The sequence below is a fragment of the Rhododendron vialii genome, chromosome 2a (assembly GCF_030253575.1).
Source record: "Rhododendron vialii isolate Sample 1 chromosome 2a, ASM3025357v1".
Classification (NCBI taxonomy): Eukaryota; Viridiplantae; Streptophyta; class Magnoliopsida; order Ericales; family Ericaceae; genus Rhododendron; species Rhododendron vialii.
This window is the reverse complement of record NC_080558.1, coordinates 4915265-4929023: the sequence shown is the minus strand read 5'-3', so window position 1 is coordinate 4929023 and position 13759 is coordinate 4915265. Positions and strand designations below refer to the sequence as shown.

Here is a 13759-nt window from a genome sequence, read left to right as displayed (position 1 = left end):
TCATGATCTTAGTCATGGCCAGCCTAACTTTTCGGTGCTCTAAAGCGAAAAAAAAAATTGAGGCCTTTTATGAACTTTTACAAACAAAATATAAATTAAATAGATAAATTACCTTCCAAAAAAAACAATGCAATTACTTAAAAAATAGTAGAGCAATACAAGGTTTCAAAAGAATCACTTAAATATCACTATTCTCCAAAAATACGAACATTATGAGATTTTAAAAGCATCATTTAAATACCACCCCGCTCGTTTAGCAGCAAAAGTATTGCTTCTGCCCGGATAATGAAATTAACGAAAGTTCCTTCATATTTAGCATTGGGACTCTTTGAACCCATAGAGGAAGAAATCACGGAGTAATTTCCTTAACCTAAAGTACACGCTGGGACAAATTATTCTTCTACCTCTAGAAGCTGTTTGAACTTTGAAATTTATTAGCATTGGGACTCTTTGAACTCTCTCTTCTCTATGCGTAAATGTACAGCTAGAAAAAGAGTAGCAGCCAATCTCAAATGTAGTTATCAAGTAGTCTCAAAGGGATTGAAATGTCCAATCCGGTTTATTTGTTTGTTTTTTTCCGATTTATTTTGGTCATCGGAATTATTTATTCTTTAGAAATTATTGAGAACATCCATTGCGTCAAAAATCATATTGATCATATGCTGTTTGATATGCTATTGGAACACATTGTATATTGCGGAAAATTGAAATGTGAAGTTCGATAACTTGGATTGTAACACATTTCCTGCAATATAGATGTACTCTGAAAGCTTATCAGACGGTATGTGATCAAACATGGTTTTTACGTGACTACTATTCTCGTCGAGGTCTAAAAAAATGGATGATTTTGGTCATTGAATTCCGAAAACTGGCTACAAACAAGGGGTTCGGCTCACCTCTAGTATTGTACAATCCAGTATCCTCCAGTGTATGGCTTGGATTAATTCAGCCTATCCACATTGATATCTTCCGCTATATTTTTGCCACGTGGATCAGCTTTTTTGCCACCCCAAAATCTCTCTGTTTTGACCCCTCTGTGGTGACCCCTTTGCTCCCGCTAGTACTCTAATCCCGCCAAAACACACTTTCATTCCCACCAAAATGGTACCTGCACATACACACTTTCATTCCCTCCAAAAAGCTACACTACCTTTCCGTCTTCCAATTGGATTGTTATGGAAAAACCAGAGCAAAGCAAGAAGTCCTTTTGACACTATTGTATTTCATCAAATTCAAGAAGGATCTCAGGTATGTATAAAAATAATTCCTGGTGTCGTCAAAAATAATTGTGTTTTGTTAACCTTTTTTACATATACATGAGGTTTAGCTGTGCATCTCTTTTCAATTTACCCCAAACAATTATCCTCCTAAACTTGTCAAAGAATAATACTTGCAGATTTATTCATTGCCATAATGAATGACATGCCGAGTATTGATGTTGAATTTGAATCAGAAGATTCCGCATATGAATGGTATAATAGCTACGCCAAAGAAATTGGGTTTAGTGTTTGAAAGGAATATTTGAACAAGGACAAGGTAACTGGTCAGATACAGGGTAGAAGATTTGTGTGTTTTAAAGAGGGTTTCTGAAGTAAAAAACAAGGACCATGTGTGAGGAAACCTCGAAAAGAAACGAGGACTGGTTGTGATGCAAGAATGACTATTTCTTTGCAAGATGATGGAAAATATCGGATAATTGATTTTGAAGCTACTCATAATCATCCATTGGTAGATCCGTCGTTGTCTTATATATTGCCATCGCACCGGAAAATAAATGAGGCCCAAACAGTTGAAATTGATTTAGCTGATGATTCCGGGATAAAGCCAAAGCTAGCTTATGAGCTAACTAGTCGACGTGTTGGAGGACGACCAAATCTTGGTTATCTTCAACAAGATCATAAAAATTACCTCCGAACCAAGAGAAAGAATGACTTAAAGCATGGGGAAGTAGGGAGCCTCCTGAATTATTTTCATTCCAAGGTAATGGAAAATCCCTCTTTTTTCTTTAAGTTGCAAACAGATGAGGATGATCAAATCACTAATATCTTTTGGGCTGATGCTAAAATGGTGGTGGACTATGATTGTTTTGGTGATGTATTGTTCTTTGATACTACATACCGAACTAACAAAGATTGTCGCCCATTTGGAGCGTTTATTGGATTAAATCATCATTATCAGCAAGTGGTATTTGGAGCTTCGTTGTTATACAATGAAACTGCTGATTCATTTGAATGGTTGTTTGACACTTTTTTCAAGTGTATGTCAGGAAAAAAGCCTAACACAATTTTTACTGATCAAGATGCTGCGATGGCAAAAGCAATACCTTTGGTTATGCCTGAAACTCATCATAGATTGTGTTTGTGGCATTTGTCCCAAAATGCATTGAAGCATCTCAATCACCATTTCAAGAGCTCAGATTCTTTTGGCAAGGACTTTAATAGATGTGTGTATGATTGTGTGGATGAGGAAGAGTTCTTGGAATCATGGAATTATCTGGTAAGTACCTATAACCTTCAAGAAAACACTTGGTTGGAGGGTTTGTATAGAATAAGGGAGAAATGGGCTATGGCGTATGGAAGGGAACATTTTTCTGCTGGAAAGAAAACTACTCAAGTAAGTGAGAGTTATAAAAAATTACTTGAAATCTGACTTGGACTTGGTGCAATTTTTTAAACATTTTCAAAGGGCGGTTGATGATAGGCGCGACAAGGAAGTGCTTGCAAATGTTGATATGAGCCAGAAAATACCACTATTGAAAGTTGATGTTCCTATCTTGAGGCACGCTAGGGATGTGTATACAGAACCCGCTTTTGATATGTTCCAATATGAATATGAGCAATCATTGTGCATGATTGTTGAGTCTTGCATACAGAGGGAGCTAGTCTATGAGTATAGAATAAGCTTGCTTGAACATTCAAAGCAATATAAAGTTACTTTTGTGCATGCTGGTGGCCTTGCTCATTGTAGCTGTAAGACTTTTGAGTTTGTTGGTATTTTGTGTGGACATGTTATAAAGGTGCTGGATGATTTGAGAATAAAAATGATGATCCCTGAACACTTCATTTTAAAGAGATGGACTAAACAAGCGAGGGCTGGATGTGCAATGGATGTTAATGAACGTGAAATTATAGAAAATCCCAAATTAGAGATGAGTATGAGCTATAATTTCTTGTGTTCAGCCTATGTGAAATTGGTGGGTAAAGCGGTTGTTTGTGAAGAAGCTCGGGATCTCCTAGCAAGGAATTATGCTGAGGTCAATGCACAAGTTGAAAAAATCTTGACCATACAATCACCTCAAGAGCACAAAGGGTCCTCTCCATCTACTTGTGAGGAAAATATGTGCTCCTCCATACCAACTGATTTGTTAAGCACGGGTGGGGTACAAGTAAATGGATTGAAGAAAAGACGCCTATTGCAACGGGGAAATCGAAGATACAAAAGTTGTCTTGAAAAAGGATCTAAAAAAAGAAAGGTTCAAACTCAAGTAGCTTCCGACATGGTGATTTCAACTTCCCCTCCTCACACAACATTTCATTCATTGGAGGTAATATTTGTCCTTAGTATGTGGTCATATTTGAAAAAATTCCAGATTTTGACAATAACTTGTTTGCTTAATTATTACTAGGATTCAAGACATTCCAATGAATTGTTGAATGATAAGCATGGATACTTTGAAGGTGTGCCTCCACAAAGTTACACTGAGATGTTAATGGGGGATGACACTTCATATGACGTTTTACTTGGCTTCATGAGTTCTCGAAATAATGAGGTGATATGCCGTTGGTTACTGACTTTTCTTTTTTGTTGCACTACTTTTTTATGTTTGCATTCTCACCTAGTCTTGTTTTCTTTTTCTTCTAAATGACAGGTAGAATGAAGCAGGATGTGCAAGGGATGTTTTGGGGCATGAATTTTTTTGGAGACCCAAATCCAATGTGATGTTAATGTGCCCATTTTGTAATTTTTGATTTACTCCTACTTATTATGTCTATAATCTTGAGGATGCAATTGGAGTAATTGATGTGTATTCAAGATTGTGTATTTATTTGTTTCGTAACTTTGTCAACATTGGGATGTAATGACTCTTTATTATCTACGAAGTTCTTCTTTATTGTCAAAAAAATATATATATATTTGTGTAAAAGACCATAAGAACATTTCATTAAGAATGGGATCACGGCTAGTATTGAGTTTTTGTTGTTTTCTTTCAGTTGTGTTTTGCTCTGTTTTTCTCCATAACAATTTAATTGAAAGAAGAGAAATTTATTCACGGCTCCGCCGTGAACAAGTTTTTCGCAGCTTTTTTTTTTTTTTTGACATGGAGATTTTCGCAGATTCGTGCAATCACAATCATTCATTTCCACAATCAATGGTTGATATTGCTTTTTAATCTTGACCGGTCAAAATTGGTTTAATCTGGACCGTTCAAAAATACTTTGAACGCACGCGATTGGGTTCCGTAAACCCATTTTCACGGTATTCTCCGTAAAAGGATATTCTCAATTGGAAGGCGGAAAGGTAGTATAGCTTTTTGGAGGGAATAAAAGTGTGTATGTGCAGATACCATTTTGGTGGGATTGAAAGTGTATTTTGGTGGGATTAGAGTACTGGTAGGAGCAAAGGGGTCACCACAGAGGGGTCAAAACAGAGGGATTTTGGGGTGGCAAAAAAGCTGATCCACGTGGCAAAAATATAGCCGAAGATATCAATGTGGATGGGCTGAATTAATTCAAGCCATACACTGGAGGATACTGGACTGTACAATACTGGAGGTGAGCCGAACCCATAAAGAAGAACGAGTAAAGTCTATATTTCTCCTTTCAAAAACTCCAAAATCACACATGGTGTATGCGTGTGGATCCCATACACCATGTAAATGTATGTGTACAAGTACAAGTGCTTGATTAAGCATGTGGTATATGGTATCACTTGTCATGTGACATTTTTCGAAAAGAAAAATATCATCACCCATACAATGTAGGTCACTCATCGTCACCCAATCACCAAACTAAAGTGAATGATAATATTCGTACAGCGCGATTTGTGCTACGTAAATGATTCTGGATTCACGTAAGCCACGCCCCGTGGCCATATGGTACCGGAACACTGAATATACGCTGAGAAATTAATGCCCGTTATGGTCATGTCATTTGTCAGTGTGTCCCATTTGCTGCAGATGTATGTATGTGGATCTCATTCGTTTGGAGTCTCTCATTCGTTTCCTCATCAAAGTCGCTCCCGATTTCTCGCCCTCTCATCATCTCTGTCTCTCCATCCATCCATTGATCTTTGAGGTCTCTCCTTGGATTCAAAGAATTCGTTTCGTACCGAATTAGGATCTGCGTCGCCAAATTCCAGCTTTTCTTCTACTTTGGTTTCTGCAACAAATTCCAGCTTTTCTAATATCTTGTTTCATCTTTTGATTTTACGCGAAGTTAATCTTGTGTGTGTTTTTCCCATTGATTGAATTGGGTAACTGTGTGTCAATGGCTGCGCCTACGAACAGTGGAGAGTCGGACATGGCTACTGAAGATTTTTGCTTGAGTTTGTCGCCCTTACTTTCCCCTAGGTGGTCGCCGCCACGGCCTTTTCTACCCCCGTCCAATTCAATGGTCATGCAGTATCAAGGGTCTAACCAATCAACGGACGATCCGCCACAAAATCAAGAGCACGATGACATCGTCGACCCGGCACCGTACTTGGCCGGAGACTCGGCGATGTTGCAGCAGCAGCAGCAGCTACGTAAGAACTGGAGCGAAGCGTCAGATTGGAGGCCAGGAGGAGGGGAAATTATGACGATGAACAATCAAGGCTTTGAAGAATCGAATATGGGTTTTGAGGAATCCATGGAGATGACGACCTGTTTCTATTTGGGACTCGTGTGTTGTGGGTTACACTCGACCCATGAAAACTGTAGGAGATAATCTGATTCAAAAAACTCAGTCTGAGTTATCAGTCACAGAAAAACCTTTACTTCAGGCTAATAACCGTGCACTTGATATTTTATTTGCTGCTGTTGATATAAATGAGCATAGGAAAATAGCTAACTGTGAAATTGCGAAAGAGGCTTGGGATATTCTGGTTACTTGCCACGAGGGGACAGACGTTGTTAAGCAGTCTAAATTACAAAGGCTTACCACAGAGTTTGAGACCATCAGAATGCTGGAGGAAGAGACCTTCAATCAATTCTACTCCAAACTCATTGCCATAGTCAATAGCTGCGAGAACTTGGGTGAGCAAATTCCTTCTTTTCGTATTATTAAGAAAATTTTGCGCTCCTTACCTCCTAGATTTAAAATTCAAGTTACTATGCTAGAGGGTAAGAAAAAGTTAAAAGAAAAATCTGTTCAAGAAATAGTTGGGATTCTCCAAACTTATGAGGCTGACTTATTGCAATCTGAACCTGTTAAACTCAAAGTAAAACCTTCGGAGACTCCGATTGCTTTTAAAAGTACTCAAAAATATAAGAAAGGTTCAGATAGTGATAGTGATGTCGATCTTGAGGAGATGAAAGTTTTTTTCAAACAATTTAAAAATAGTACGAAAAAGAAAATTGATAAAGGAAAAGGAGAATTTTCTGGAAAAAATAAAAGGGAGGGAAAAGGACCACCTGAAGGACCACAATGTTTCGAGTGCTATGGTTTTGGTCATTACACCCAAGAATGTGCTAATAAAATGAAAAAGAAGGCCCTCGTCACTAAAACGTGGGATGATAGCGATTCTGATGAATCGAATAAAGAACAGGGGGCTGACGAAAATGATAAAGGAAATTTTTTGGCTTTTGGAGTAACTTTAAATTCACATGGTCATTCCGAATCAAGTGGTTCTGAAATAGATGATAGCGATGCGGATAGTTGTGATGACATAGATGAGGTAAGAGAGAAGTACAACAAACTTCATGTTTTTAGTAAAAAACTGATAGAAGTGAGTGAAAAACTTTCTGATAAGATTAAGAAGTTGGAGAATACTTTGAATGAACGCACTCAAGAGAGTGATGAGAGAAATAAAGAAATTGAGCTCCTTCTTGAGAAAAACAAAGCTTTGACTGCTAGAGATAAATCTAAGGATAAATCAGAGGATGACACACAGACAGGGACCAAAGTGTTAGATCATATTCTGTCCATACAACGGCGACCTAGCGATCGTTCAGGGCTTGGTTATAATGCAACGTCTTCAACTCCATCGATAGGGAGAAACGAAACTAAACATCAAGGTAAGAAAATTAATGCGAATGACATGCAGAACATGATTAATTCTCCTACGACAAAGAAGCAAATGGCAACAGAGAAAAGCGGACATCCCAAGCGCAATGAGGTAAAATCTAAGGTTATTAATACTGATAAGTCTCACGTTTTTACTCCTGTTGTTAATAAATTTGTTCCTACTTGTCATTATTGTGGTATGATTGGCCATATTAGACCGCATTGTAAGAAGATGCATGAGTCTTACACTTCACATGCACATGTAGCTCGTCCTTCTGGCCATAATTATTTTGTACCCACTTGTCATCACTGTGGAATTAGAGGCCATATTAGTCAGTTATAGTTCTGTTATGCTCATAATAGTTATAGTTATGCTCATAATGAGTTTTGGTTATACTCATAATAGTTTTGTTATGCCAAAAGTTACGTTGTCCCCAAAATGACCGGGGACACCAAAGTCATTCCCTCATTTAAATACCACCCTTCTCGTTTAGCAGCAAAAGTATTACTTATGCCCGGATAATGAAATTAACAAAAGTCCCTTCATATTTCAAAATATTTTCTAACTTCACACAGTATATCTTCAAGCATTCATCATCTATATAATATAATATGTTCAAATTAAACAAAAACCAAAACATCCTTGCTTGCATTGGCAACTTTAGGAATTATTCTTTAATAGTCATTCATGAATTCAAAGTTCAATTGCTTTATAGCATATAGTTTTACATTAATCAACAAACAATCTTTTTTCCAAAAATAAAATAAAATTATAAATACGCATATAAATTTAGATTCCTATATATTATGTGGTAAATTCATAGGACTACAGAAGTACTCTGTCCCATTCAAAACTGTAAGCGCAAGCTTTTAATTAAGTGAAATCCTATTTCAATACATACAACTTCGAAGAATATAATTGTTGTCAATTTAAGTAGTACCATAAACTTCTTCAATCACAGGTTTCTCCAACTAAAACCTATGAATCCTTTTAGTTTCTATCATGCTCTGTATGGGAGCTTGCAATCGAAGACCTCAATTTCAGATGCTATATTTGGAGACACACAAGAACATACGAAAAAAAGAAGAAAGGAAGTGCGTACAAACCCTTCGTGCATAAGAATTGAGAATTATGGTTATGTAGTCAACGTGCTATTCTCTGAATGCAATTCCTTTTTACTCTAACATATTTTTTTCTGGCTCTTGAAATTGGAAATGTGGGTAGGAGTTGCTTTGGTAGAAAGTTAATATTGAGCTTTTGAATTCTTCCTTATTACAGTTAGCATGACTAGATTGAAGAGTTCTTGTCGGGAGTATGGTATTCAGAGATGGCCACCTCGCAATGAACACAAGCTTATTAGGCAATCTCTCCCCAATGCAACTGCCGCGATTGTCGATCAAGAGGGAATCCCACACTTGACTTCTGATATTGTGCCTTCTAATCAAGCCTTGATGGCTACTATTGACACAAATAATTTTTTCGAAAAGGAACACTACAAGAAAAAGTATGTTTAGTGACGAAAAAGTGGAGACAAAATTTAATTTCGTCGCTAAATGAGTATATTTGGCGACAAAAAAATAAATTCGTCACTGTTTTGATAACTTCCTTGACAAAATTATTTTGTCACCAATTATAACTATTTAGCGACGAAAAAGATATTTTTGTCACCAAAAGCTCCTATTTGGTGACGAAATAAAATTTTCGTCGCCAAAAGAGTAAAAAAGGAGACAAAATTATTTTTTGTCGCCAAAGATAACTATTCGGTGACGGAAAAAATATTTTGTCGCCAAATGAACCAATTTGGTGACAAAAAATATTTTCGTCCTCTTTTTATGTTTTCAGTGACGAAAAATTTATCCTTTGGTGACGAAATTTATGAATTAAGCTTTGTCACCAAATATATTTCGGGCATAACTCTTTGCTCAGAACTCCGATTGAAATAATTTAAATTGGGTTTGAACAATAACATAAAGAGCTACGACTTTCATGTTTATTAAAATTGCTAATTTTAATGTTTAATAGTTCAAAATGTCGTTCAAAATATATTTTAATGTTCAATGTATGTGTTATATATTAGATATTTCAAACATATGTTGAAAAGTTTGTGTAGTGTAGTTGGTTAAAGCTTGCGTGCAAAACTTAGGAGACTCGGGTTCGAAACCCCGCAGGAGCAAGAAAGTGAGAATTTTTTCACATATAAGAATGTCTTTCGCGACGAAAAATTTCGTCACCGATGGGTCACCTTTGACGAGCCAAAGGAAATAATTTGTGACGAAACTTTTTGTCATCAAAAAAGCACAATAGGTGACGAAGAAAATTTCGTCACCAAGTCATTTTTCCGTGACGAAATTTTTCGTCACCAAAAGGCACTATAGGTGACGAAAAATAGATTTCGTCACCAGGTAGGAATCCTCGACAACCTTTAGTTGACAAATTTTTTTTCGTCACCTATATTATTTGTGACGAAAAACATACAATTTGTGACGATTTTCATTCGTCACCCAATGCAATTTTTCTTGTAGTAGAAATTCTGCTACCGCAACTTTTGCCTACTGCTCGACAAGAGAACCCTGATGTGGGTTTTGGCAACGATGAAGATGAGGCAATTGGAATGGAGGTTGCGGGAACAATGGAAGGTGTAATGGTAGAGTCACAGTTGTATTCTGGGTGTTCAGGGAATGGGAAATGGAAGGAAAAGAGCCCAGGAGGAGAGAGAGGTAAGAACGGAACTACTGGAGTCAAAATTTTAAAAACAAAATATAAATTAAGTAGATAAATTACCTTCCAAAAAATAATACAAATACTTAAAACAATAATAGACCAACACAAGGTTTCAAAAGCATTACTTAAATACTCCTATCACTATTCTCCAAAAATACGAACATTACGAGATTTAAAAAGTATCACTTAAATATCACTCTTCTCGTTTATCAGTAAAAGTACTCTTCCGTCCAAAGTTAATTGTCTTTTTTGGGAGTTCGTGCCACTTTTCAATTAATTAATTATATCTCAAAATTTATAATGTTTTATGTGATTTGGAAACTATTGTATTATAAAATTAATCGAGATCTATCAACAAGATTCATATTGAATATAAAATTCGTTACCGATTTACAGATATAACTAATTTTTAGCTAGATAAAATAGAACTAGAGACAATTAAATTGGGACGGATGGAGTATTATTTATCCCCGCATCATAAAACTAAAAAAAGTTCCTTCATATTTCAAAATATTTTCTAGTTTCACAGTATATCTTCGAGCAGTCATCATCTAAACAGTATAAACTGTTCGCCAAAAAATAAAAATAAAAATCCAAAACAAAATCGTTTGCAGTGGCAACTTTAGTAATTATTCTTTAATAGAGTCATTCTTGAATTTAAAGTTCTATTGCTTTACCTTGATGAAGATTTTGGTAATGTCAAAGCTGAGGCAATTGGAATGGGGAGTGGGGGAACAGGGCAAACTGATATTGAAGAGGTTCAGCTCAATTCCAGGTATTTGGGAAAAGAGAAAGGGAATTGGAAATGACCCCAGGAGGAAAGAGAAGAAACAAGAAAGATGCAATTTCTTTGGAAGATATCTTACGGTACAAGGAAATGCCTCAAAAAGTTGCTGCAAACCTTCTTAACGGTACGCTTAAATACACTTTTTGAAGGAATGAAAATCTCGACAGACTTTTCTTTCAAAAGCTCTAGTAAAACTTTTTCGAGCTAAACATGCTCCAACCATGCTCTGTATGGGAGCTTCAACATAGAGACCTGAATTTTAGTTCCCACATTTGATAGAGGACATATGTTGAGTTTTAGTAAGTTATGGTGGGTTTTAATTGAGTTCGTTTTAAAAGAGTGAGGGTTTCGTTTTGAATACCTCATGATATCCCAAGATGAAATAAACTGTGGTTCAAAACTTTAACCGAATCATAGTGAAATGGTTTGAACTGGTTCGGTTCGTCGTTGCTGTCATGGATAGGATGGTTATAGGTTTGGGTTTTCGAAATATTCAATTTGTATCCATTGATTTGGTTTCTAGTTTAGCGTACACAACAGACAAACTGGCAATGTTCACCCCTGGAAAATGGAGATTCAATCTCCATTTATATGAGAAACATATAGAACCTAGTCTATGTAATTCTAATCTATCTAAAATACCGGTACAATTAAAAAGTGTGGTAAGTTTCTTTTTTTTATCAAGTGTGCGTACGTAGTAATAACTTTGAAATCAATATCGATATCCCACATACATCTCAGAAGGGAATTTGAGTTGTGAAAATGAAAGGATGGAATCTTTAAAAGGTGTAGGCGCTGACGTGACTAAATTTTGAAGTCTTCAAAATGGAGATCTATGTAGAGTGGAGTTAAGTAGAAGAATTTTGAGCTTTTGGCTTCCTCATGATATTCGCAGTCGGCTTATCCACATTGAAGCGTGCTTGTCGAGGGCATGGCATCCCCAGTTGGCCACCTTGCGGGGAACACAATCAATCTTGCCCCAACGAATCTCCCGCGGTTGTTGATAAAGAGCCAATCCCACAACCGAATTCTGATACGCTTTTGCCTTCTAATCAAGTCTCAGCTACTATTGGCACAGAAAGTGTGACTGTGAAGGCAAGATTTAGTATAGTTACAATGAAGTTTCAGCTGTCTTGGCAATGGAGAGTGGAAGAGCTAAAACAACAAGTGGAAAAGAGGCTGGGACACGGGGCTGAAAATTATTACATTTGCTACAAAGATCAGGACAATAATGATGATTTATTAATAGCTTGTGATGAGGATTTACAGGATCATATCTCCCATTCTAGCCTACCCGGCACCAACTTGATTGAGGTATTTCTTAAGCCAAAGTAGCTGATGAATCTGGCATTGACCAACTTATTTTTCTTCAACTGTATTAAGCGTTTAGTATTCACGCCTCAATTTTCTTTGTACTGCATGTATTAATAATCTTGGTACTTAAAACCTTTACCCCTGCTTTTCTTTTTCAACTATATTAATTTAAGTGTTTAGTTATAACGTTTCCAGATGCAACATTTGCATATGAGAAGTACATTTAGAGATTCTCCAATAACTTGGTTTTTGAGCTGATTTTAAGTTAAGCGCTTCGAAAGGTATGTTTAGGCTGTGTTCTCCGATTATGGCTTTTGAAGACTGGCAACGGAGAAAGGGAGACCCAAACAACAATGCTAGAAATGTTTTGTCTTGTAATAGAATTATCCACACTCAAACGGAATGAGACTAATTCACCAATGCTGGCCGCGGGAAACCAACATGGAGTTGGGGGAGCTCCTGTCCCCTTAGAGGGACAGCAGCGTGCTGTCCCGGCCGATGGGGCCTCGCTCCGGTCTCACTCCAATGATCGGGAACGTTCACTTCGTAGAGCTTGTCGAGTTGAACTAGTGGTAGCTCTAGAAATTTGTGATAGAGTGTTCAGAATTTACGTTAACTCTATCAGCTACTATATTAACCAATAATATATGTACATAATCTCATATAGTCGTATAAATAGTATGGTAAAAAAACATGACCTCTATTCTAAAAAAAATGAACTACAAGGCAAAATAAGAACTTAAGAATATATACTATTTTTTTAACAAAAAATTAATTTTTTTTGAAAGTTGTATTTTATAATAGACAGTGTTTCGAGAATGGAAGGGGTAAAATTTTACAGTTGTCCTAAATGAGTTTTCTTATTTTGTGCCAATGTTTAACCAGCATATTAATCTACTAAAATCTTTTTGAAGGGAATTGTAGTGAGTACGTTGGGGTTGACCTTCTCGAAAATATGTTGTTCTTTAGAATAATATGATGAGATTTTCTATCGCAATCTTAAATTCGAATGAATATTATTCAAGTTAACGGGATTTACAATGTAGTTGATTTTTTTAAAGCTTTGACCATAATTTTAGAAGCAAACTAGATAAAAAAAATAGTTATTGTCATGAATGTGAAATTAACACACCATCAATAAAAAGATGGAGAGAGAACACAGAGTATAATATTTAAACCAATAGATTCTTCTTTTCACTTTATTTTACAATTGTTTTATTATGATTATGAGCTTTATTTGAAATAATGTGTTAAGTGTTCAACTATAATTTAAGTTATAGAAACAACATAAAAAGACAAAAAAAAGACTTTGAATGATGGGTAAGGCAAAAAAAGACTTTGAATGATGGGTACGATTATTGAACTCATGACCTTCCATATGACAACTTAAAATACATGGTGCTGACCATTAAACCAATTTCATTCTTTGTGCTACATCTTTGCCAAAATATAAATACATGTAAGAAAATGGATACGAACGCTTTTTTTTTATTGCTCTAGTCCAAGGGTTGTCCAAGCCCAAGGGCTTGCTGGGCTTAACCCTGGGTAGAACTAGCTGTGGAACTAGCTGTGGAGCTAACCTTGGGTAGAACAATCGTGCCAACAATACCCGTAGTGCGCATAAAATAACTAATTAGGATTCGACCATAACACCTAATTAATAAATGGCAATGTAATTAATTAAATAAAGGGAAATTTATAGAAATGGTCCTCCTATTTTCACCCGAGTCTCAT

The 13759-nt window shown here is 36.3% G+C and overlaps 2 protein-coding genes across 3 annotated transcripts; both read left to right on the top strand.

The window, feature by feature from the left end:
* The first annotated feature begins 1391 nt into the window (after positions 1 to 1391).
* Positions 1392 to 4065, top strand: LOC131315534 (protein FAR1-RELATED SEQUENCE 3-like). Of its 2 annotated transcripts, none has more exons than XR_009196807.1 (3): positions 1392 to 3544; positions 3626 to 3769; positions 3869 to 4065. XR_009196807.1 is itself a non-coding variant. In XM_058344644.1 (3 exons), the coding sequence occupies exons 1-3, from the start codon at positions 2732 to 2734 to the stop codon at positions 3875 to 3877; spliced, it is 966 nt and encodes a 321-aa protein (XP_058200627.1). In that variant the 5' UTR covers positions 2410 to 2731; the 3' UTR covers positions 3878 to 4065. The 2 variants fall into 2 exon arrangements, 1 of the variants encoding a protein (XP_058200627.1); XM_058344644.1 differs by having other exon boundaries at positions 2410 to 3544.
* A 6569-nt stretch (positions 4066 to 10634) lies between these two features.
* LOC131315543 (uncharacterized) lies at positions 10635 to 12218 on the top strand. The gene is made up of 2 exons (XM_058344655.1): positions 10635 to 10835; positions 11607 to 12218. Exons 1-2 carry the CDS (start codon positions 10730 to 10732, stop codon positions 12044 to 12046), a joined length of 546 nt encoding a protein of 181 aa, XP_058200638.1. The 5' UTR covers positions 10635 to 10729; the 3' UTR covers positions 12047 to 12218.
* Positions 12219 to 13759: the final 1541 nt, after the last annotated feature.

Coding starts and splice junctions, on each gene's coding strand:
- LOC131315543 (XM_058344655.1), top strand. CDS start 10,730: ATGACCCCAGGAGGAAAGAGAAGAAACAAGAAAGATGCAATTTCTTTG. Junction 10,836..11,606: donor TGCTGCAAACCTTCTTAACG/GTACGCTTAAAT, acceptor TGATATTCGCAG/TCGGCTTATCCACATTGAAG.
- LOC131315534 (XM_058344644.1), top strand. CDS start 2,732: ATGAGCCAGAAAATACCACTATTGAAAGTTGATGTTCCTATCTTGAGG. Junction 3,545..3,625: donor CAACATTTCATTCATTGGAG/GTAATATTTGTC, acceptor AATTATTACTAG/GATTCAAGACATTCCAATGA.